This window comes from Meriones unguiculatus, chromosome 18 (genome assembly GCF_030254825.1).
Source record: "Meriones unguiculatus strain TT.TT164.6M chromosome 18, Bangor_MerUng_6.1, whole genome shotgun sequence".
Lineage (NCBI taxonomy): Eukaryota > Metazoa > Chordata > Mammalia > Rodentia > Muridae > Meriones > Meriones unguiculatus.
The window spans coordinates 11268850-11292496 of record NC_083365.1 but is presented as its reverse complement, the minus strand read 5'-3'; the positions used below and the strand labels follow the sequence as shown (position 1 = coordinate 11292496).

At 51.9% G+C, this 23647-nt stretch overlaps 2 protein-coding genes across 11 annotated transcripts; one reads left to right on the top strand and one right to left on the bottom strand.

Annotated features, from left to right (window-relative positions):
* The first annotated feature begins 133 nt into the window (after positions 1–133).
* LOC132649090 (protein XRP2-like) lies at positions 134–2887 on the top strand. Its single transcript, XM_060372210.1, has 2 exons — positions 134–214; positions 1829–2887. Exon 2 carries the CDS (start codon positions 1838–1840, stop codon positions 2885–2887), a length of 1050 nt encoding a protein of 349 aa, XP_060228193.1. The 5' UTR covers positions 134–214; positions 1829–1837.
* Adam33 (ADAM metallopeptidase domain 33) lies at positions 2783–19194 on the bottom strand. 10 transcript variants are annotated; one of them, XM_060372208.1, is made up of 22 exons: positions 19061–19194; positions 16806–16885; positions 14398–14474; positions 12558–12636; positions 12307–12383; positions 12030–12219; positions 11772–11837; positions 11617–11688; positions 11348–11514; positions 11186–11270; positions 10967–11109; positions 10397–10574; positions 10195–10284; positions 9829–10024; positions 9593–9701; positions 9315–9513; positions 9149–9226; positions 8968–9076; positions 8745–8889; positions 7496–7587; positions 7279–7355; positions 6487–6975 (listed from the first exon to the last, which is right to left on the bottom strand). In XM_060372208.1, the coding sequence occupies exons 1-22, from the start codon at positions 19158–19160 to the stop codon at positions 6871–6873; spliced, it is 2514 nt and encodes an 837-aa protein (XP_060228191.1). In that variant the 5' UTR covers positions 19161–19194; the 3' UTR covers positions 6487–6870. The 10 variants fall into 10 exon arrangements, 7 of the variants coding, with proteins under 7 accessions (XP_060228190.1, XP_060228191.1, XP_060228192.1 ...); XM_060372209.1 differs by lacking the exon at positions 9149–9226; XM_060372207.1 differs by lacking the exon at positions 6487–6975 and adding an exon at positions 2783–2916 and having other exon boundaries at positions 9829–10574.
* Positions 19195–23647: the final 4453 nt, after the last annotated feature.

The following is a 23647-nucleotide window of genomic DNA, read 5'->3' as shown; positions in this document are numbered from 1 at the left end:
ACTTGACCCTTGAAGAGTGACACTATTAGGAGGTGTGGCCTTATCGGAGTAGGTGTGGCCTTGTTGGAGGAAGTGTGTCACTGTGGAGGCGGGCTTGGCTCAGGCTCGGCCTATTATGACACAGTCTCCTGCTGCCTGTGGACCGAGCTGCAGCACTCTGGCCTCTGCCAGCACATCTGCCACGCTTGCTGACCTGATGAGAACGGACTAGACTGTAAGGCGGCCCCAATTAATTGTTTTCCTTTATAAGAGTTGCCGTGGTCAGGGTGTCTCTTCACAGCCATGTAGCCCTAACTAAGACAGACCCTGTTCTCCTCGCTTCTTTTTCTGCCCTGACACTCCTCAGAGCCAAAGGCAGCCATATGGGAGGCAGCCACGTACACTGCATTTTCCTTCCCAGTCAGACGTTCTGATCCAGAACCAGATTGTCACATTCTCCATAGCCGCCAGTGCCCCTCCCCCTCACACCTACGCGTGGCCATTTGCAGTTCCTGTCTTCCCTCTGTGCACTTTGTGATCCAGAGGGGCATGCTTGTGTTTCCCCACGGTGTAGAATTGGAGTAACCATGAATTCACAAGCTCTGTCAGGCTCCTTGGCTGTGATAGGGCAAAAGGTCCTGATTTCCCTTGACGGCTGGCCATTAGCAAACAGTCTTTGTTCCAATACCCCCCCCTTCTCTCTCTCTCTCCCTGGCTGGCCCTGCTATGTAGACCAGGCTGGCCTTGAACTCACAGAGTTCCACCTGCTTCAGCGTCCCAGATGCTGGTATGCACCACCACACCCAAGGCCTCTGTCTTTTTTTAACCGTGCATCTTCTCTTACCTGTTATAAAAGTGTTACTGAACATGGAGTCACTGTTAGGTCCCAAGCCCCCAATGGCAGTGCCACTGACAAGGTCCAGAATGACAGTCTGGGCTCAGAGGGTTGCTGGCTGATGGATGCAAGCTTACACTCAGCGTTCCTCAGGAACCTGTTAAACGTGTTTTCTGCCTGCCAGGAAGTGCCTCTTCCTTTATCTCCCCTCACCTCTGACAAATGGGCGCCCTGTTCCTCTACTAGCACATACCTGTCACACACAGCAAAACCCCATGCTAAACTCCAGGCCCCTTCAGCCTTTACTATGGTTCCCGTAATCCACAGTAAAGCCACCAGCCTCTTCTGGCCTGTACAACTCCTACCCTACCCTAAACGTCCAGGGTGTTCCAGCGTCAGCTTCTTCCTGTCAAGACTTTCCCCCACCTTTTTGCTACTCTCTCTGTCCCCCAAAGGTAGCCATGGCCTCTTTGGACTCCCCTAAATGCCTCTGGCTATTCTCTCTCAACCAGCCTAGAAGTTGCCACACAGCAGTTCCCCTTCCTTCCTTCCTTCCTTCCTTCCTTCCTTCCTTCCTTCCTTCCTTCCTTCCTTCCTTCCTTCCTTCCTTCCTTCCTTCCTTCCTTCCTTCCTTCCTTTCTCCCTCTTTCTTTCTTTCTTTCTTTCTTTCTTTCTTTCTTTCTTTCTTTCTTTCTTTCTTTCTTTCTTTCTTTCTTTCTTTCTTTCTTTCTTTCTCTCTTTTTCCTCTCTCTCTTCCTTTCTTTCATTTCTTTTGCACTGAGCTTTTTAAAGTAGCTAACCTCTAAAAACTGAAGTCAGAAGGGGCTGGAAAAAAAGGCGTGGCGGGAGTTGGGATGCGTGCGGATGCGTGAGGGTGCGTGCGGGTGCATGAGGGTGCGTGAGTGTGCGTGCCGGGCTGTTCTCACTGGGCGGTGTTGGTGGAGCTGCTGGAGTAGCCTGGGCCCTCGCCACCCTCTGAGAGGCGTCCAAGCAAGTGGGGTCCGTTAACCTTAGGCCGGCGCCATGGGCTGCTGCTTCTCTAAGAAGCGGGAGAGTGAGGAGTCTCTGGTCGAGGGAGAAGAGGAACAGCCCAAGCTCTACAGCTGGGACCAGCGGGAGAAGGTCGACCCGAAGGATTACACGTTCAGCGGACTGAAGGATGAAACAGTAGGTCGCTTACCTGGGAAAGTGGAAGGACAACAATTTGTCATCCAGGACTGTGAGAACTGTAATATCTACATTTTGGATCACTCGGCTACTATTTCCCTTGACGACTGCACTAACTGCGTAGTGTTTTTGGGACCAGTGAAAGGCAGCGTGTTCTTCCGAAATTGTAGAGATTGTAAGTGCACGCTGGCCTGCCAGCAGTTTCGAGTGAGGGACTGTAGAAAGCTGGACGTCTTCCTGTGCTGTGCCACTCAGCCCATTATTGAGTCTTCTACAAACATCAAGTTTGGCTGTTTTCAGTGGTACTACCCTGAGTTGGCAGCCCAGTTCAGAGACGCGGGGCTTAGCATCTTCAATAACATATGGAGTCACGTTTATGATTTCACGCCTGTGTCGGGGGAGCTCAACTGGAGCTTCCTTCCGGAAAACGCCATGGTTCAAGACTACGTTCCTGTCCCAGCTACGGAGGAATTCAAAGCTGTACGAGTCTCCACAGAAGCCAGTAGAAGCACTGTCCCCATATCCCGGGGCCAGAGACAGAAGAACAGTGACGAGTCGTGTCTCGTGGTGTTGTTTGCTGATGATCACGCGACTGCAAATGCGAGGAAACTAATTGACGAGATGGTTGCTAGAGGCTTTTTCCTAGTTCAGACAAAGGAAGTATCAATGAAAGCTGAAGATGCGCAGAGGGTTTTCAGGGAAAAGGCCTCTGACTGTGAGCTTCTTCTGAACAAAGGGCCCGTGATTGCCTTGGAATTTAACGGAGATGGTGCTGTAGAAGGATGTCACCTTATTGTAAATGAGATGTTCACCGGGACAAAGATGTTTGTGTCGGAAAAGAAGGAGACGGCTTCTGGAGATGTTGACAGCTTCTATAACTTTGCGGAGATACAGATGGGGGTATGAAGCGGATCTGGTGTTGAGCCCTTCCCAACCTTTAGAGAGAGAGTGTGAGAATATACTTACGTATGTTTGTCATTTAGCAATTAGTAATTTTTACTAAAGCTAAAATCGTTAAAGGCTATTTTTAAACAACTCTTTGAATACCATATCATTTACTTAAGGATCTGAAATAGTTCATTTTTATTAAGTAGTTTTAATCATCTTATAAACCATTTAACCTCAATAAGCTTGCAGTTTTACTTCCATTCATATAATACTCTTATTAGAAAATAGAAATGGATACCAGTTCATGATTTTAATACTAGTTAAAAGTTCTTTCAAAGCCAGGTATGGTGGTGCATGCCTTTAATCCCAGCACCCAGGAAGGCAGAGGCAGGCGGATCTTTGTGAGTTTGAGGCTAACCTGGTCTATAAAGTGAGTCTAGGGCAACCAGGGCCACACAAAAACCTTATCTTGAAAAACAAAACAAAAACTTCTTTCAAATCTCTGATAATTTAATTTTCTAACTTTCCTCAGTGCTATATTTTGTTCCTTTTTTTTTCTTTTAATTTAGAGGAATTTGTTACTAGGTGATAATTAAATAAACCTTTGCACTTTTTTCAAAACACATCTCCAGTTAAATGATCACTTCCTTCTTGCATTATATGATTCATGAGATTTTTGTGCATGGAGTTTACATACTATTTTGTAAATTGAATTTTTTAGAGAAACGGGTATTTGAAAGCCGAGTGTGGTGGTACCATCTGTAGGCCAGGCTACTTGGGATGCTGAAGTGGAAGAATCACTTGAGTTCAGGAGTTCAAGGCCAGCCGTGGCAATATAATTAGACTCTATTTCAAAAGAAGGAATAACTAAGGTACTGGATAACCAGCTCTGCAGATACCTCTAACGGACGCTGGCATTGCTGGCTTGAGGACTGTTTCTGAAGTAGTACGGCCATTTTGTAAGTACAACAGCTGCCAGATGATTCTTCTGTTTTCTAGTAAGACAAAGTGTCTGCAACATAAAACTATAGATCACCAGTCAGCAGCAGATTTGACGGAGGTGATTCCTGTCGGACAGCTCTTGTGACTATCAAGAAACCTAGAGCAAAACTGGTGACTTTTCGGTAAGGAACACTTAGGTGATGAGTTAGATAGGTTATTTAAAATCTCCATACATATTTTTTCAAACTCAGGTCAACTAGGGTTCAAGAGTGATAAAAAGTTTCGGTTACTTGAAATCATTATTTCTCAAGTCCATTTGATCCAGTTTTCCAGGAGGCATGGGAGTTGTTCAGATACACACGTTGATGGGTCCAGGCTAAAGGTGCACAGGTTCAGTTTTCAGGTGCTGCTGCGTTAGGGTGTGTTGTCACGGCAACTAATCGGTTCTGAAGGTGTGGACAGGCTGATCTTCTCACCTGTGCCAGCCACAGGAGCAGCTTTCACAGGCCTGTTGAAAGGGATCTGAAACTCTGTTTTCATAAAGCTGAGATTGAAAGTGGCCACTTGTAAGATTTCCTGTCATGCTTGTTACTAACAGTGCATTTGCATGTTGAAAGTGGTTTTGGTTGTTTTCTGGCCAACTTGTAACTACCGTGTTGAACTCTTAATGTGTAGAAACAATACTTTTAATTTTAAATTAATAATAGTGAGCATCTATACTGTACCTCACCTTGTGCTGACGGCCAGCTTTCCAACATTTCCTTTATAAGAGCACCCAGTTCTGCAAAGCCAATGTGGTCTTAGAAGGTGCAAATAAAAGCTGCTGGCAGATATAATAGAATTTCCTATCATAATTTATGATCTTTGCAAATAGTGGTGAGAGGCATTTAGCTAAGCTGAATTAAATGCATTCTTTTCTATCTTTATTATATTACTAAATGTCATTCACATTTAAAATAATCCCAAAACTTGTTGTTTTTTTTTTTTCAGAACTAAAATGCAAATACAAAGCTATACACTGAGTTGTTTTTTTTTGTTTGTTTGTTTGTTTTATTTCATCCATGGCATTGTGCAAAAGCTCAGGAATATAATGTAAAGGAGACATTAATTTAAGATTTTTCCCACCAAATTTAGCTTGAAATTTTCTATCCAGTTAGATAAGAACTTTTACTGACATTGGATATTACTGACATTAATAACTATCAGTTGCCTATTGAATATCAGAAAGATCTTCAAAATAAATAGTTCTATGTTAGTTGCTTCTGTGATTCTAAACTTTGATAGTAATCATGATATACTAAGTACGTTTGATTTTTGAATAACTTAACTTCATGAAAGTTAATAGCAATAAAGTGATTTTATTGTCATGTTTGTTTAAACCTCTTAGTTTACTCCTCTTGGATTAATCGCACTGCTGTCTTTCTTTTGTATCTGTATATTCATGTGAAGCTTTTAGATGTAAATTTATCTAGTGTTTATAAAATGTGCGTTGCAATAAATGTTAAAAATTATTTTTAAGTCTGTGAAGTCAGAAATGCTGAAAAGAACAGTCACCTCCTCCATTACACGCCTTTGATCCCAGCACTGGGGAGGCAGAGGCAAGCGGGTCTCTGTGAGTTCAAGGCCAGCCTGGTCTACACAGTGAGGTTCAGGAGAGCTAAGGCTCTTACACAGTGAAAGCCTGTCTCAAACAAAACAGAATAAAGCAGAAATCCAAGTGCACCTGCACTTGCTTGCTCTCCGGCATGCGCCCTGTCGATAAGTGCAGCTTTGTCTTGCAGCTCACACTTGCTTTGCTTGGACACTGTAACCTGTTAGAGACTAAACCCAGGACTGTGTGTATGCTAGACAGGCACTTTGTCAATTTCAGCTCATGCTTCAACTGTGCTGTTTTAGATTTATCTCACTTTTAATCGTGTGTGTGTGTGGAGCCCAGATTTCTCAGATCTCCTGGAGCTGGAGTTGCAAGTGATTGTGAGTCACCTGATAAGTTTGCTAGGAGTTGAATCCTGGTCCTCTGGAAGAGTAACAGCTTAGCCATCTTAACAGCTTAACTCATCTTAACAGCTGATCCATCTTGCCATTTCCCCCATGCTGCAAAGTCTTTAACCCTTTTGTAACCTACATATATACATACATACATACATAGGTAGTGTGTGTGACATGTATTATATACACATTATCAGTTAATATTAGTAGTTAACATTGTAATGAAAGAATCTGGCCAGAAATCAAGATTACCTGACGTTAGCTTTTGAGCTGGAGCTAATCAGGCCATATGTCATAGCTGCTACGAAGGCAAAGTGAAGTCCCCTACACTAGGGAGAGAGCCCAGCGCCCAAATGCAATGTTCAAATCTGTATGCTCAGGCAGTAAGGTCTGCAGCGGCCTTTTCTTCCTCAGGATGTTGGCAGACACTTCCTGAGACCCTGACTGTGAATCCCTGGCTAACAGACACCCATCCTGGGGGGAGGATCCCTCAGCAGAGTGAGTTTGCATCAAGGGGTACCCCCTGCCTGTCCCACGCCTCTTCAGGTTTATGCTGTGAAACCTCCCCATCCTCACACCGTACTTCTGCCCCGTGGGCTGTGAGACTGCCCATCCTGTCATTGGTGCTGGGCCTGAACTCTCCCAAGCTCTCGTTTCCTCTCTGTGTCTGTACATGCTGTTACTCGTTTTATTTTGTTTGTTTGGCTTTTGTTTTTTCAAAACAGGATATCTCTTTGTAGCTCTGGCTGTCCGGGACCTCGGTTCAATTTATAGACCCGGCTGGCCTCAAACTCAGAAGTCTGCCTGCCTCTGCCCCTGGAGTGCTGAGATCAGAGGTGTGCACCTCTGCACCCAGCTGTTGTAGCTAACCTTTTTTTTTATTTCTTAGTCATCCTCTCAGTGTCCCTTTAGAAACCCCCTCAAGCTCTTGCAGCAAAGTGCAGCCAACTGATAAGCTTGTTGTTATTAGATACATTCTGACACTGTGGATAGTACGGCTCTCAGGAAAGGTGGGGAATACAGCTCTGGGGTCCCCGGGGTTAGTAGGGAAAAGCCGAGCGTCCAGCCCATCAGAAGATCCTGAAGTGGCAGGCAGCGGGCACTTGTCTTTTTCTCCTTGCCTCAGGAGACTCCCCTTCTCCAGAGACAGAATCTTGGTGTCTGGACTTGACCTGCTTAAGAATGAAGTGACAAAGAGAGTGCTTAAGAACTGAGGCCTGAGGCTGCAAGTCATAAGTCAGGGGCAGGGCCTTCTTGTCCTCCCTCAGTGAGGATCCGGGAAGAACTACAGCTTCTCCCTTCCTCGACACTAGGCTTCCAGCATCCTGGTCTCCATAGCCACAGCTTCCCCGGGGATGAGGGGTGGGGTCATGTCTCATTTCCTTATTGATACAAGCCCATAATCTGAGTAGTAGGCAACAAGAGGAGAAAGAGGTTGGTGACTGGGCAGCGGGAGGGCATCAGCGTCCTTCACCTACCATAAGGATGGAGCAGGTCTGTGTGGTTGAGCTTCGTAGGGCAGTTCTTACTGAGGTAAGCACAGAATTCTCGGGGTCTGAAAACAACGCAAAAGCGCAAGCACTGTTGGCGTCCCTGGGGCTGAGCAGGATTGAAGGTGGTTGAGTGTTAAGTGAAAAGGGGCAGCTGAAGGGAGGCAGATGGCAAGGACCCACCCTGCACGGCCCTCTCACTCACGCAGGGGTGAGGGCTCTCCAGTGCTGATGGAGCCAAGCTCTACGGGGTGAACACTGCCCAAGGGCTGGTCCCTGCAGGGGCTACTGATGGGCCTGCGAGGTGAGAGTTGAGAAGGTGACTGTGCGCCAGGCAAGCAGGCCTGCTTCCCCACAGCATGGCACACAATCCCAGTCCCCTGGCTGATTTTTCCATGCTCAGGCTTCAGGTTCCGCACTCCTGTTCCATCCTCAAGGTGTCCATACTCCACTTGAGACTCAGGGCCTCCAGGGCTGTGGACATCCTCTCTCTCCAGACCTAGTGTTTCCCCAAAAGTGACACCGCTCTGGCTCCCACTCACTCTAGGTGAGGGCCCCACTCAGGTCCCATCTAGAGCTGAAATGCAGAGGTGTATGCTGTGGGGTAGGAGCTGTGCCTTCCTTCAAGTGCCCTTTCAGCGAGGTGCTCTGCCAAAGACTCCGAGCCACCTTTGGCTGCCTGTGCCTTTCTCACAAGGCCTTGCCATCTGATGCTTCATCCGAATATTCCCCACTGCCCTTGGAGACCCCATCCTGATGACGGTGCGCACTGTCACGCCTCTGCGGTGCCCTCCCAGATGCCACGCCGCCTCGTTACTCTGCCTTCTCCCTGGCTCCTGGGGCCTGTTGGTGCCGTTCCCTGCCTGAGATGCCTTCTGTTCACATCTCTAGCCCAAGCCCTGCCCTTCCCTCAACTGGCCTGGAACACTTCCAAATTCAGACGTGGCCATAATGTGCCGGACCTGCCCAGGGGTCCCGTGAAGAGGCAGCCCTAAGTAGGCCATGCTTGTTATCTCATGGCATTTCTGCCCACCAGAGAATTGGGTTTGCAGCATCATGATCCGCAGAGGACAGAGGCACTGAGTCCTGCCCAAGAGAAATCAGAGCCATAGCCGGCTAGTGGTATGGAGTGTAAAGGTGTGAGGAACTTGAAGGGTCTAACAGAGTGATTAGGGCAAAGGCAACCCCCAGCAAGATCAAGGTGAGGCCATGGCCTGACACAGGAGAAGTGAACCAGAGAGGCTATGGCCAGGGAGGGAGGAAAGGGCAGTGAACTTCCTCCCATTGCCTCCGAGCTCTCACTACATCCGGAGGAGACACTAAGGACTGCGCCAGCCCCCTACAGCCCGGCTACCTGCAGCCTCCCACTCTCCAGAGCCCTGATGAGTTCTGAGAGGCAGGAGGCGCAGGGGCAGGCTCAGGGAGAGGGACTCAAAGGCTGGCGCTAAGCCTACCTATTGCACATGGGGCCCCTCTCGCAGCACCATCCCGGTGGCTGCCGCAGTCTCGGAAGCTGGTAGTAGCACCAGGCTAGGCCAGCCCCAGGGAGCAGAGGCAGCAGGAAGCTGAGGAGCACGGCCAGTGGGAAGGCGACTCGGTCTGCGGAGTACAGGGGTGCTGAGTCCCAAGCAGGCCACTCCGGAGGTGGTGGCCACCTGCCCCACCCCGCTGGCGTACTTGCAGGCTGTGCAGGGCCGCTGTCCATGCTGCCACCCGGGCCCGGCTTGTCGCAGAAGGGTGGAGCCCAGCCTGCAGCGCAGTGGCAGTTGTGGTTGCTATTGCAAACCTAAGAAGAGGACAGAAAAGTCACGTGGGAACAAGGACCTCCAAGGTCACCCTGAGCCCTTAGATTACGTACCCCATGGTTACGGCAGGCAGTCAAGCAACGCTCCAGCTCCTGGGAGGTAGCATTCCGGCAATGCCTGTCCTGGCACACCTATGGGCATTGTGCCCACTGGGCAGTGAGGAGGACTCTTTGGTATGGAGGAGGTATGATGGGGAGGGGTTGGGTGGGTGAGGCTCACCATGCTAGGTCCACAGCGGGTGCCTGGCTCCACCAGACTCAAGTCAAGCTGGTCCAGATAAGCACCAGGGAGCACGGAGGCTCCCCGGCAAGCCACTTTGTGGCCCTCTAGGAGAACTGTGGAATCCACGGTCACCAAGTGTGGCACAAGTGGCTTTGGCTCCCCTCCCTGGCACAGCAGCTTCCCACACTGAGCGTCCCTGGGGTGGAAGTGGAAGGTGGTCAGCATCTTTGAGCGCTCCACCTGCCCTGCCCTCTTCTGTGGCTGTCGACTCTCACCTCTCGGCACAAGGCAGGAAGCTGCCCTTGCTATCCTGGCCGCAGTTCCCCTGAGAATTGCCCACGGAGTTCACCTCCTGGAAACATGGCTCGGGGGCAGGCTGGGACCCTGGGGAAGAATGCGGGATGAAGATGAGGGCCAGGTTGGCCTCGGTTCCACCCATGGAGCTTGCCCACAGTAGAAAACCCCAGGTTCCAGGAGCGGCTGGGGCCCCAGAGCGAGCCTGAAGCCTCACCGGGCCCCCAGAGCTGCTGGCACTGCTGCTCCAGCGTGGGACACCAGCCATCCAGGCAATAGCCCCGGCCCTCGGCGCAGGGTGAGCCGTCCAGGAGGTAAACGTCCGCGGGGCAGTGCGGGGAGGTGCCCGTGCAGAACTCAGGGAGGTCGCAGGCGCTTACAGCCGGACGACAAGGCGTGCCCGCCGACTTCAGCTGCGCCAGCGACCCGTTAGGGGAGGGGAGAGACAGGGGAGAGTCAGGGATCTTTGCAGAAAGCCCTAGGGAGCGCCAAGTGAGCCCACACACCGGGTCAAGCTCACACTCAGTAAGGGGACCAGGAAGGTACCAGCCCAGCTTTGATCCACAGTTTCCGGAGCCCTCACCAGGCACTGCGCACAGCAATCGCCGTGGGCGCATTGGGCCCCCGCACGCAGGGAGCAGTTGTGGGCAAAGCAGCAGGGGTCTGGACACTCCTGAAGTCAGAGAGGAGAGAACAGGATGCGTGACGGGGCAGCAAGCTAGACCTGGGGGAGGCTGGGAGCACGGGTCAGCACCGGTCCCCGGGGACGGAGCCGATGACCTAACCTGGCCGGAACCGCAGTCGCACTCTTCTCCTGCTTCCACGAAGCCGTCTCCGCAGCGGGCGGGCAGGACCAGGAGCCCCGGGGCCGGGCTAGAGGAGAGGCACGCCCCGCCTCCCTTGCGGAAGAAGGCGCGCAGCTGGCGGCGGCTGCAGGCGCTGAAGACGCGCGGGAACGGGTACCTGCCGGGCAAGGCATCGTCGGTGGCGCACGAGCCACCTCCCGATCCCTGGCCGCTACTGCACTCCGGCCCCGGGGTTAGCCACACAGCAGCCAAGAGGTGCGGTGACCTCCTAGGCTAAGTGAGTGGTCTAGAGAGGGAAGCGGGAAGGACTCCCAGAAATCACACACAAGAGGCGGTGAAGGCGATCGGGCAGCCCAGGCCCCAAGGAGAGCCAGTGATCAGGAGTGGAGAGCCCTAGTCATTCCGAGAAAGTCATTCCGAGACGCCACCTTATTAGCATTTCTCCCACAGAAGCCGCAAAAACAAGCTGTATCACCCTCCATTTACAAAAGAGGGAACTGACGGGTGACCACAGAAACAGGTCCGGCGTCACCGACCTTCTGTGCATACCCTGTGGCTGCCTCCATGACGCAGCCCCCTTGTTCTGCGTCTGCTTCCGTGCAGCATCCTTCGGAGTCATGGCGGAGGCCCAGGCTGTGGCCTATCTCGTGGGCCATGGTGGCTGCTGTGCCGACGGGGAGTTCCGAGTGGTCCTGGGGAGTGAGGCTTCACTGAGGACCGCAAACCCTGCCCGAGCCCCTCACCTCCCCCGTCCCCAGCGGAGCTTACCGTGCTCACACCTCCGGAGCTCTCGGCACGGCACATACCCTCCACAGGCGCCAGGCCCACCATGGTGCCCTGGAAGGTGCGCCCCCTAGGGATGGTGGAGCAGGGCGTGAATGGGCGGAGCTGGGGCCACCCGCAACCCGTGTGTGTCCAAAAGGCACGCACGTGAGCAGTTGTGTGGAGTCGTGGGGTCTCCTAGCCCACAGCCCACGGCGCCACTGTAGGAAAGCCCAGAGCGTTGCGTTTGCGTCCTGCGTGATGGGGCTGTGATCCTGCTCGGTCCACACTTCCAGGCCTGTCAACACCACCTGGATATCCAGGGTCCTCAGAATCTACGGAAGAGACCGGCTGAGGCCAGGAACCAGGCACACACTGTGGGGGCCAGAGCTTTTCAGTGGCCTCACTCCCACCCCTCAGCACCCTAACCACCCAACCTGGTCCACGCAATTGGCAACTTCCAGGAGGCGCTGTCTCGTGTGGTTCAGGTTCTGGCGCTGGACCAGGAACTGGGAAGGCAGAAATCCCTGGATCGTATGCGGCTGAGCAGGCTGAAGCCCAGCTCGGTCAGACCTGTTAGGTCTCTCCTCACCAGAGTGTGGTCAGCCACCATGTACAGTTCCAGGTACCTGGGGCTCTTGCGGGCCTCTCTCCTCACCTGTGAGGGGCAAATGGTGAGGGGCAGGCTGCTTCACTAGTCCTGGCCACCGGCCACCAATCCCAGAACAAACAGCGAAACAGCTTTTGCTCGAGCTTGGTTCTTCAGCTCCGGCTCAGAAGCTTCAACTCAGGAGACCCCGTCCAGGGCCTGCACTCCTGTCTCCTCATCACTACAGTCTATGCCTCTTACCCGGCTCTGGGGGACATGAGGAAGACTGGCCATTCCTGCTTTGTATTTGGAGTCCTTGTCTCTCCGAGCCCCTCTCCAGGGGAACAGCTGCTCCATCCTGAAGATCTTGTGGGTTGCGAAGTCCTCGGTGTCCCCGGGAGCCCAGGGATACAGATAGTAACTGACATTGCTACTGACCCCAATCAGGCCCCTAGAGTGCAGAGGAGTGAATGCAGGGGTGTGCCGAGAACCAGCCCTCACCCCTGCAGCAGGCTCAGGCTTCCCCCCAACTCCTTACCTCATCCCTGAGCAGATGCTGAGGGCGACCCAGGAATCCAGAAAGCCCCTCACACGCCCATGATAATGGCAATGATCCTAGAGAGGAAGGAACTCAAACCCAAGCCTTAGTAGGGCTCAAGTTGGAGAGACAAGGAAGAAGAGAGGCCTGAAGGCTGGCTATCCTTAGGAATGCAAAATGGGAATAGGGTAGGCATTTAGGGTGCACCCCTCAGGCTGTCCGCTGAGTCCATGAAAGCGTCTTAGTCTTACCGTGTGGTTGGGGAATAGCACCACAGGCTGCCCATCTGGGCTGTAGTGAGTTTCTGTGTATCCTGGGGCCAGGAGCCTGCTGGGAAGGGGCGTTTCAGGAGTTACCGAATTTAGACCTGCCTCCTGTGGCTTGCCTTCAGGCATTCCTCACTTGAGTGCTAGCTGAGCAGTTTTGAAAGAGGCAGGCAGTGTGTCTGAGAGAAAGGACAGGAAAAGCTGTGTGTGCGCTGTGCCTCCTTGAGAAACCTCAGGCTTAAAGAGGACAGATGTCTGGATTGAGCCCTGGGGAGGCTCAGACATGACAGTGGAGATATGGGGAGCTCCTGGGAGGAACAGGCAGGGGACTGTGCTGTGGGGCCTGCAACAGGCAGATGGAGCGGAGGAGTCAGGAGATACTGACACAGAGATGCCGTGTGGGCCCGGGGCACTCGGGCCTGTGCTGAGCTGCTGCTCAGCAGCAGCCCTTCAGTTCTCCTCAGACTGTTAGATCCCATGTCTCCATCTGACCCTCAGTGGTGCTTACTCCTTACTTCCCGAGAAGAAAAAGTCCCACCTGCCTGCACCTGCTTCTGTTTAGCCCACCTGGGCAAATATCTGGATAAATACTCCAGATAAATATCCCTTTATCTGGAGTTAGATTCTACCTACTCAGTCAGTACTCAGTAGTGACTCCATCTTCAGGCTCCTTCCCTGCCCCCATCAAGGATATATCCACTATAAATCAATAGCTTCTCCTCCTCCTCCTCCTCCTCCTCCTCCTCCTTCTTCCTCTTCCTCTCCTTCTGCTTCTCCTCAACCTCCTTCCTCCCACCTCCTCCTTCCTCTCCTTTGTATTTTGAGACAGGGTCTTGCTAACTTGACTAGGCTGGTCTTGAACTCTATAACAAAAGTAGGCCCTAACTTGACCCCATGCTCCTCCTGCCCAGCCTCCTGAGAAGCAGGAGTTACAGGCCTGTGCCACCATGTCTGACTTCACTTGTTCTTCCTTAAAAAAATCCTGATTCCAGCATCATCTTGCCCTCCAAATTACCCAGCAAAAACTCGGGCTGTTGTACTTCCAGCCATTCTCACACCCACTCCAACTTTGCCTCTTTGCTGGCTGTGTTCATACATGCAAATGTTCAGTGTGTGCACAAACATACAAGACTGTTTGGTAGGTAGGAATTCGGCACTCTCGGGAATGTGGATTGGCATGGTATTTACTTTTTGTTCCCACGTCTGTCTTACTCCATTGGGAAGAATAAAATGCATAGAGTACTATCTCCAGCAAGAAAGACATGGAACGAGTGATACCATTGGTAATGGAGTCTATAGACCCACGTTTCCATCTGTTCACCACTGCCCTCAGCACACCATCCTGAGATACATCCTGTTTCTCATTCACCATCATAAAATCTTTGGCTCTTCAGAATACTTAGCACTAAGACACCTTCTGTGATCTGCCCTACTACGACTCCTTCCCTCCTGGCTCTCTTCTACACAGATGGAGACACCCCAAGCACACCGGACCAATCGTCATCATTGGATGACCTTCCTAGCTTCAGCGCCTTTGCCCTCTCTGGGGCAGCCTGTCTAGGGCTCCACTCTGAGTGAATGCATCAGGAAGTGTCCGCTAGGTGGTGCTCACTCATCTCCAGCAGAGCCACCACGCTGCTCAGGACCTGAGATGGAAAGCAAGTGCCTGTCTACGGCTCCATTCAGTCCACTTCAGCCTCAAGCACAGCAGCCACTCTCCCCCAGTGATGCCTCTTCCCGCCCAGCCTCCCCCACAATGCACTGCTCCCCTCTAGAGAGGGTCTGTTCTGGGCTTTAGCCAAACTCCAGACTGATTGATACTCACTGGTTCTTCTCCAATTCAAGCAGGAGATCCCGGCCTTCAGCCTCTAAGGCCACCAGCACCACATCAGGCTTCAAGATCTGACCAAGAAGGAATGTGGTGACACACCAGGCCCCCAGGCCACCTGCCTCCAGGGAAGGGGTAGGATGTAGAGCTGGCTAGTGAGAAGGCACTTGGAAACTCCTGGCTCCTGTGTTGCTGGGTGTCAGTAGGTGTGGGAGCTGTAACTCACTCGTGTTCCCAGGTTCTGACGATGGACCCTTAAAGACGCATAAACAGCCTACCAGGGGCTCCTGAGCCTTTCCCTTGACCTGCCCTCTCTTGTTGCTAGAAAGAGCATGAAAAACAGAAGGCAGTGGGAACTAAGGGTGTCATGGGATCACCGGGTGGGCTATGGTTTTGGTGTCTCGCGCTGCCCGGGGTCTTGTTTGTGTTTGTTTGTCTGCTTGTTAGCTTGCTTGCTGGTTTGTTCTCGATGCTGCAGATCAAACCCAGGGCCTTGCATGTGCTACACAAGTGCCAAATCAAGCTGTGCCCACAACCCCTTGTTACGTCTTATTTCATCTTGCTGCCTTCCCCTTATTCCTGATAGAACCCAGACTTTTTTTCCTCCACCTCCAACTCTGGCAAACTTTCCAGTCTCTGAAATTCCATGTGGCCTCCAGGCTGAGCTCACAAACCAAACACTAACTCCAATTTAGGCATCCTCCAGAAGTGCTGACTCTCTCAGCTAGGTCTCAGAAGGACTGGCCTTGACTCTCTAGCCACCTCTCCTCTCTCACCGAGTTTTCCTCTCTCCTGCTGTCCACTCAGCCTGGCTGAAAGCCAGAACTGGAACTAGCCCAAAGGATTCCAGGAGAGGCTGCTTAAAAAAAAAAAAAAAATGTTCGCCCTACCCTTTTTGGCTTTCCCCTTTTATCCCAAAATGCACTGGGCTGGGACCCTGGCCAAGAGTCTTACAGAGAGGCCCTTTCCCAGCAGGTGTAGAGTGGATAGCCCTCACTTCCCCTGCCATGGGCCCCACGAGAGGGCCCAAACATGAGCTTAGATGGTTGGAATGCCCCTTGCTTTGTGGAAAGATGTTTGTGCTAAGAGAAAGACAGAGGCCCTGATGGAAGGTCCCTGTCCCTCTGTGGCCCTTGCTGCCTTCACTTCTGTCCCAGTGTCCATCCCCCTCCTCTGCCCCTTTCCCATGCAGTATGATCCTGTTTGTGAACCACACACCCTGCCGAAGCTCCTCCTGCCCTGTCCTCACAGGCTTCCAAAGCAGAGCAGAGCCCTCTGGGATTCTCCACCCAATCACGGACCAAGCCAGGCAAGGAGAGAGGCCACAGTCAGGGGAACCCATGTATGTTCCACAAGTCATCTTCACTTGGCTAGTTGAGAACAATCCTAGAAGTCTGAGGCCCTGAGTTGGAAGGTTTGGGTTTCTGGAAACCCATAGACACTGTGGCCAAACTCTCAGGTTTGGACAGTGGGGCTGTCCTTGCTTGCCTGGAAATACAGAATCAGACTCCGATCTAAGCTTCAGTAGTTGTAGGGAAGAAGGGGAAGGTGGCCAATAGTCTGATGTCCTTTAAGTCTTAGGAGGCCTGAGGCTTTTAGGACCAATGAGCTACTCAAGCATGAGCAATTTTACAGGCTCTGTGGGGCTCGGTTTGCCTTTCTGTAAAACAGGCATACCAGTACTGGCCTCTCTGTTTGCAGTATAGCCGTAATGGCACACACAGCTGGATCGTGGCTATTCTGGGAGCATGTGATGAGTTAAGAGGGGGGGCTGGCCAGTGTCCTGGAGAAGCAAAATGGAGTGGGTTTGCATCTGGGGATTCAAGGAGAATGGACCACTGCTTTCTTGCCACAGATGGATTCCAACCACAAGAGCTGAGGTTACAAGACAGCAGTGTGACCACATAAACCTGTTCCCCATAAACTTGGCCAATGAAGAATATGCTAATGTCCTTTTAAAAGCTCCTGAAGCTGGCATGATGGCCCACAACTTGAAGCCCACCAAGGCTACATGGTGAGGCCCTATCTCAATCGAAACAAGACAGAAAAGAACAGAACACACACACACACACACACACACATACACACACACACAGAAGCTCCTGAAAGGCTTCAGGCCCCAAAGTCTGAACTCATCTCTGCCTAGCTGAGTGAGGATAGCCTGGGTGTTCCCCAGTGGAGGAGAGGGTAGGGCCAGGAATAGAAGGCGGTGGGAAGGAGGAAGCCCCAAATGACTTCCATGTGTGTAACCTCACGCCATCTAACTGTCTCCTTGTCCCACCCACCCTGACAGGGAGTGGCTTAAGGGCACAGTGACTTGGTTCTGAGAACCCCAGAAAAACTGTCACTGCATTTGTGGAGAGGACAAAAGGGCCTCTGATAAGAACAAGGTAATGGATACTGACCGGCTCCTCTAGGGTGACCTTGAGCCAGTGTTCTCCATCTAGGATCCAGTGTGGAGTAACTGGCTCTCCAGGAGCATTTCCTGGGTTGAAGACAGAGAATAGTGTTAGACTCATTGGAGCAAGTAGGAGCAGGAAGACAGCAGGGAAGGAGAGGCCCTGAAAGCCAGGCTCCATCTGCAGCACTCCCCGGACTTGGCATTCATGGGCCATCCCTTGAATGGACCAGCAACCAGGAGGTGGCAAAAGAGAAACCGAGGCACCGGGAAACATCCCCATTGGGGAATTTGAGAGCGGCCAGAGCTTGGGGAGCTAGCCTGAGGTCAGAGGGCACAGAAAGAAGCCCAGACCCCAGTGCAGAGGAGCTGGGAAGAAGCCTCTACTATTTTTAGACCGCAGTGGATGCCTTTAGGATGAGAGACGTGTAACTAGAGGCTCTGTCTCCTCCGCCATCTGAGTAAGAGAGGCGCCAGATGTCTTTCCCAGAGCTTTTTGGGGAGGTTGGTGCTGGTGGCAGGACTCGGTGGGATCTGGTCCAGAGTCCCCCTTCTTTTTGTCAAGGTGAAGGGAGGAGCTGGGGTTCAGGGCCTCAGTGCTCCTAGGCCAGGCATTTCTGAGGGGAATCCAGGAGGAGCACCAGAGCCAAGCATTACTCAGAGGCTGTTGGAATGTTCTCCAGGAATGCTCCTACCTCCCTTCTCCTATCTGGTCCCGGCTGTGCTCACGGGACCTACCCTGCAGGAAGCAGGCTCCAGCAGCCAGAGGCAGCAGCAAGAACCTCTAACCCCTCGGGCACTCCGTCCTCCAGTAGGCCCAGCTCGCAGAAAAGCAAAACCCAAAGGTACCCCACCAGCTCTAGTAGCCCTGCCCAGGCTGAGAGCTATCTCTGAGACTGGCTCAGCTCTTCCTGGGTCATCCCAACTCTTTGTTATGCCTCTATCTCCCCTCTAGATCTCAGACGTCAAAAATCTGGCATAGGAGCTGGAGAGGTGGCTCAGTGGTTAAGAGCACTCACTGTTCTTCCAGAGTTCTGGGTTCTGTTCTCGGCAGCCCACAACCATCTGTAACTCCAGTTTGGGGAGATCTGTCCACCTCCTCCGGCCCCTAGCCTGTATCTCCATGGTACACAGATAGACGTGCAGGCAAAATACTGGTGCACATTTAAAAAATCTGGGATAGCAACAGTTCCAGGAACCCTGTCCTTGAAGTCATACCTGCCTCTTAGTAAATGATCTATCCTGCAATTGGGGATGAGGGTGTGGCTTTGGAAGGGAGGCTGAAGAGAAATGGAGAGAAAGAGAGGAGGACGGAGAAGCCTTCGTGGAGGTAAAAGATGTCTTGGCCAAGAAAAGGCTTAACTGGGTGTGGAGAACCAAGCCTTGCTGGCCTCAGGTCACCAAGGATGCAGGATTCAGGTGTGTGTGTTCTCTGTGCAGTCCTTCAGGGACACCTTCAGGACAGAGGCAAGGATGGAGCTAGGAGTCTGGATGGACTAAAGTGGAAAGTGAGGAAACCAGTCTGCGTTAGGGAACACAGAGGCTCTCTCTCCCATGAGTTCTATCATCAACTATCCCTGGCTAACGGCAGTACAGCTATCATTCACCCCTTCAGAACTGTCTCGGATCAGGAATCCATCAGTATGAGGTTGTCTCCAGGCTGCCAGACAGCCCAACCCCTCAGCCCTTGCGACCTCCTCCCTGACGGCCTTTCTGCCTTTTGGCCAGCCAGGTGCTTGCTGTATGGAGTTTGGAGACTCACCCTACACGCTTAGAGGTGCTGAGAGCCCTGCCATACTGGAGTGAGGAGAACTTACAGTAGGAAGAGAAAGTGGCAGTCCAGGCTAGGCTAGGCAGACACCCCTGTTTGAAGAACTGCCACACGAGGCAACTGTCTAAACACTATACATGTTGCCCAGACCCAGGAGGGGGGAGGATGAGCCTGATGGCACAGCTAGGTCTGTGGGCAGCCCAGGACCCCCAAGATTCCCAGAGCACCAGTTCTTCCTGGAGGAGAAAGACGCTCTGGCCTAGCAGTCTGGAGGTGCAGAAGCCTCGGAGCAGAGCTAGGATCTGGCAGCACGGAAGGGGCCGGGGTTAGGGATTTGAGGGTGGTAGTGTTGCCTCTCTGCTAAGTGTGGGCAAGTCTGCTCCAGGGCCAACCCAGGAGCACATCGCCTTCCCACGCCCTGTACTGGCCAGGTAGCCCACCATGACCACCACTTCACCTGCCCTAGAGGCACCCCCGGCCCGCATCCTCACCTGGAAACGTCCGGGAGCTCCGCAGCAGACACGCGGGCGGCAGCAGCAGCAGCAGCAGCAGCATGGGAGACCCCCCAGGTCTCCCGCATCCCAGGCCCATGGCTGGGAGTGCCTTTGCCTCCCTCTCCTTCTGCGCTGTTGGCTCCACCCCGGCTGGAGGGGGCCCGCCTCCTCCCGCCCTCAGGCTCGCGCCACCTCGCGGGAGCCTGTCCCTACCCTGTCCCGCAGGACCGGAGCCCGCACCGCGGGACCCAGGGAGACCCTCCCAGGCTTCATTGGCAACAATTCTACCGGTTCTGGTAAAGGGAGGAGAGGGCGGGAAGCGCCAGGAAGTTTCTTAGAAAACCTCTCGCAGTGCTGAACAGAGGTGTTGGCTGCTGGACCCCTGCCGCTGCTCCCGGCACATCTCTGGTCCTGGTCTCCAGAGGGACCTCTGGACCCACCTTTCTACCTGCCCTGAGCGAAGATTCCTCCAGGATCTGTCTACCCTGTAGCCACCGCGGATGGCCGTCGGATGTAGCTGTCTCCCTGCTGTTGAGGCGCACGTGGTACCTAGGGTCCAAGGTGCTGGAGTCTGTGGTTCGCGGTAAAGGCGATGCAGTAGTGGGCGCAGGGTGGAAGGACAGCGATGGTCAGCGATGGCCAGGACAGAATTATACTGTGCCACAGACAACCCAGGTTGAGGGAGCTTTCCCAAAAATTTTAGGACATTCCTTTCGTGTTGTAAAGATCACTTCACATACTAGGTATGAATTTGGATGGCAAGAGACTTAACTTAGAAATGAGCTGGTTAATAATTTGGTTGTGAGAGTTTGGGATGTAAAAGTTTCAACGACAGAGAAAACTGCATTTATATGATTCAAACATCAAACAGTATGACAGATCAGGCCAGCGGCCCACGTGGGTCAAGACAGGATACTCAAGACCGTCAGCCTGGGGCAATGAGGGCTCGTGGAAGATGGAGGGGATGGAAGGGGGTGAGAGGAGGAGGAAGAGAGAGAGAGAGAGAGAGAGAGCCTGCCTCAGTTAATACACACTGTGCCCTGACTTCAACCCTCACGGTTGTGGCAACACACACCTGTGATCCCAGCCGGCGGAGGCAGAGGACAAGTTCAAAGCCCTATATGAAAAGTGAGATCAACCTGCACTGGAACTGGAGACTAGGCACAGGGGATGGCGGTGGGGTGGGGGGATGGAGGTTGGGGGGTGGGGGAGAGACACCTGGCAATGGGCCAGGGAGATGGGCTTAATGAGTAAAGCGCCTGCTGTGCAATCCTGAGTTCAGGTCTTCAGCAACTACAAAAAGACAGAAAGCCAAGTGCTGGACCAGACAGAGGCAGGCAAATTGTCAAGCTCCAGGTTCAGCAAGAGACCCTATCTCAAAAACAAAACAAAACAAAACAAACAAACAAACAAAAACTGATGGGGAGTGACACAGGAAGATACCCAAAGTCAGCCACACATGCATGTACAGGTGACTGTAGACCCCCATCCAACACACACACACACACACACACACACACAGAAAGGTGAGACTGTTAGTAGTTTTTTTGAGACAGGGTTTCTCTGTGTAACCCTGGCTATCCTGGAACTCACTCTGTAGACCAGGCTGGCCTCGACCTCAGAGATCCACCTGCCTCTGCCTCCTAAGTGCTGGAATTAGAATCATTCACACTGCCGGGCTTGTGTTTAGTGCCTTCTCCTCCCCTTCCTCCTCCTTCCCCTCCTTCGATCTCCATGAGACCTCTCCCTATATTGCCCAGGCTGGCAATCTTGAGTGTCCTGTCTTGGTCCAGGTGGGCCCCACTGGCCTGATCTGTGCAGGCCTAGCTCGTGCTGCCACAGTCTATTTGAGTTCATACAAACACTGTCCAGTTGTGGGTCTCTATATTTGTCCCTATTTACTTCGTGAGGAAGCTTCTCTAATGATGGCTGAGCGAGGCACTCATCTATGAACAAAGCAGAATGTCATTAGGAGTTATCTTATTGCTATGTTCCATTAGTATGACAGTAGTATTTGGTTTCCCACTGGGCCCATGGCCTATCTAGTCTCCTAATCTCTGGACACCAGAGCCGCTCCAGGCATAGAGTCCGTCTTATGGGGTGGGCTTTAAATCCAATCAGATTGTGATTGCTCCCATAGCTTTTGTGCCACTGTTGCACATTCATGCCTGTATTTCCAGCACTCTGGAGGCAGCTTGCGCTACACAACCAGACACAGTGTCAAAAACCAAACACAACCAGGGCAGTGGTGGCAAACACCTTTAATCCCAGCACTTGGGAGTCACAGGCAGGTGGATCTCTGAGTTCCAGGCCAGCCTGGTCTACAGAGTGAGTCCAGGACAGACAGCTACACAAACCTGTCTCCAAAAACCAACCTACCAAACAAACAAGGAAACAACAACAAAACAAACACAAAAGTATAAAATGCTTAGTGAAGTCTTCCTTTTTCTTCAGTCTCCGTCCTTTTGATCCTCATTTCCCACAGGAAGCCACTGCTACTGATTTCTTATATAAGCTGTTTTAGATACAGTTTTTAAATATAATAACATACCAATTCATATCTGTAGCCCATTTTCCTCATGAGGTCCTCCTTCTGTTAACAGTTTGAAGGACCTTTATGTTTAAAGGAGATTAGCCCTTGTCCGGAGCATGGGTTGCATTTTCCCAATTTGTGAGTTTTACCCTGCCTATTACCTATGCCTTTAGCTCATTATTTTGTTGATGAGTAGTTTTCAACTGTATCACTATGATCACCTCTTTTCATAAGAGAAGTTCAGACCCCATGGGTTCAGACCGTGGGGTCTGAACTTGAGACTGTTACAAAAAGATTTTTTTTAAAAAAAGATTACTCTGCTTCCCGAGTGCTGGGATTAAAGTCCCGCCCCTCCATGCTCAGTTTGCTCTGTTTTTAAAAGATGAGCTTTTTCTGTGTTGCTCAGGCTGACCTTAGCCTCCTGGGCTCAAGGGGTCCTCCCACCTCAGCCTAGAGAGGCTAGCACCACAGGTACACAACCCAAGACCTTACACCAGGTAAGGTGACAATTTTTTTTTTTTAATAAACTTTCTTTTCAACATATACATTCAGAAAAGCAAGCCGTTCACCAGATTTTCACAAGTGAACATGCTCATTTAACCCACACGATGAAGCCCTACTGTGGTCCCTGCCAGTCCCTTTGCCCATCACTGGCCACTGTGTTGACCTCATTCCCATTGCCTGACTCTGCCTGTCCTCGGTGGTCACTGTGAACTTATTTGGGTTTACAATCACCTAGGGCATGTCAGTGAGGATGCTTCCTGAGAGTTTTAACTGAGACTTACCCCCACAGGGCAGCAGTACCTGATGGTCTGGCGCGCCCTAGCGTGGATAGGAAGAGGAAAGGTAGAAACCAAATCCACCGTCACTGGTCTCTCTCTGCTTCCTCGCTGACACAATGTAGCCATCTCCACCCCCACCCCCGTTCCTGCCCCCACAGCTGGAGACACCTTCCCCACCAAGGTGAGGCTGTGCCTCCTCAGCGTGAGTCGAAATAAATCATTCCCTCCTGGAGTTGTTTTTGTCAGATGCTTCGGTACAGCAGTGAGGAAAGTAACAACCACACGCAGCCATGGGCCTGGCTGTCAGACCCTCCTGCCACTGACCATCTGAGAACTCACCAGCAGGCCCAGCCGCTCATCGCTGTGTGGACATGGTACAGTCCGCTTAGCCATCCCGCTGCTGTTGTGCATTTACCGTTTTCTGTTTCTGGCTATGATGGGTAACCCTGTTATGAACATTCTAGTACAAATCTCCGGGCGACATAAGCCTTCATTTTTTCTGAGTAAGTGCCCAAGAATAAACTGTCAGAGTCGAGGGAAGAATAGTTTACCCATTATAGACACAGGCAAATCGTTTCACAGAGTTCTCGTGTTTAAAGTAGTATGGTGCCATTTTTATAAAGCTTAACCACAGGGAAAATCGAATCTATGGCATTAGAAATCAAGCTAGTAGCTACACTTCGGGGGAGGAGATTGGGAGTTGGTTGCTCTGGGACGCTGGCATTTCTCTTTCTTGATCTCATATGGATTACATGGATGTGCTCCCTTTTGGAAAAGCCATTGCGCTGATGTGTTTACCATGCATAGAAGTTGTGCTTGAGTTAGAGATTTATTTCAGAAGTCTAAGGGGCTTCGGACCACTGGGGATCGACGCCATGAGACCCTCGAGCACACTCCAACATCCCTCCTTGAAAGGGCATGGCAAGGACTCCCAAGTCACATGTCCCCAAACCCTCAGCAGCCACCACCCCTTGGGTGTGGCTTTTGCTCCCTGTCATCAGGGAGCGTCTTGCTCCACTGGATTGCTCTCTCCCTGTCCCTGTCTCACCTCTGGTACAGCTGGGTTTCTGCGCTTCTACTCAACAAAAACGTAGAAGAAACAAGTGTCGCCTGCCACATGCTAGACCTGTGCTGGTCCTCGTGGGTAAGCAGGAAGGGACACAGATGAGTTCAGCAGATGGTATGAGGCAAGCACCATGTGATTCATGCTGCCTGGCCACGTGCCCACAGATGGTGTCAGAGACACTAGAATTCAATATTGGAATTCTC

What these genes read in the sequence shown, in the direction of transcription:
- LOC132649090 (XM_060372210.1), top strand. Translation starts at nt 1,838, where the DNA reads ATGGGCTGCTGCTTCTCTAAGAAGCGGGAGAGTGAGGAGTCTCTGGTC.
- Adam33 (XM_021627565.2), bottom strand. Translation starts at nt 19,160, where the DNA reads ATGGGCCTGGGATGCGGGAGACCTGGGGGGTCTCCCATGCTGCTGCTG. An exon ending in TTGCCAATTGCGTGGACCAG is followed by an intron (nt 11,515 to 11,616) that starts GTTGGGTGGTTA and finishes TCTCTTCCGTAG; the next exon opens with ATTCTGAGGACCCTGGATAT. An exon ending in CGGCCCTGCACAGCCTGCAA is followed by an intron (nt 8,890 to 8,967) that starts GTACGCCAGCGG and finishes TGTACTCCGCAG; the next exon opens with ACCGAGTCGCCTTCCCACTG.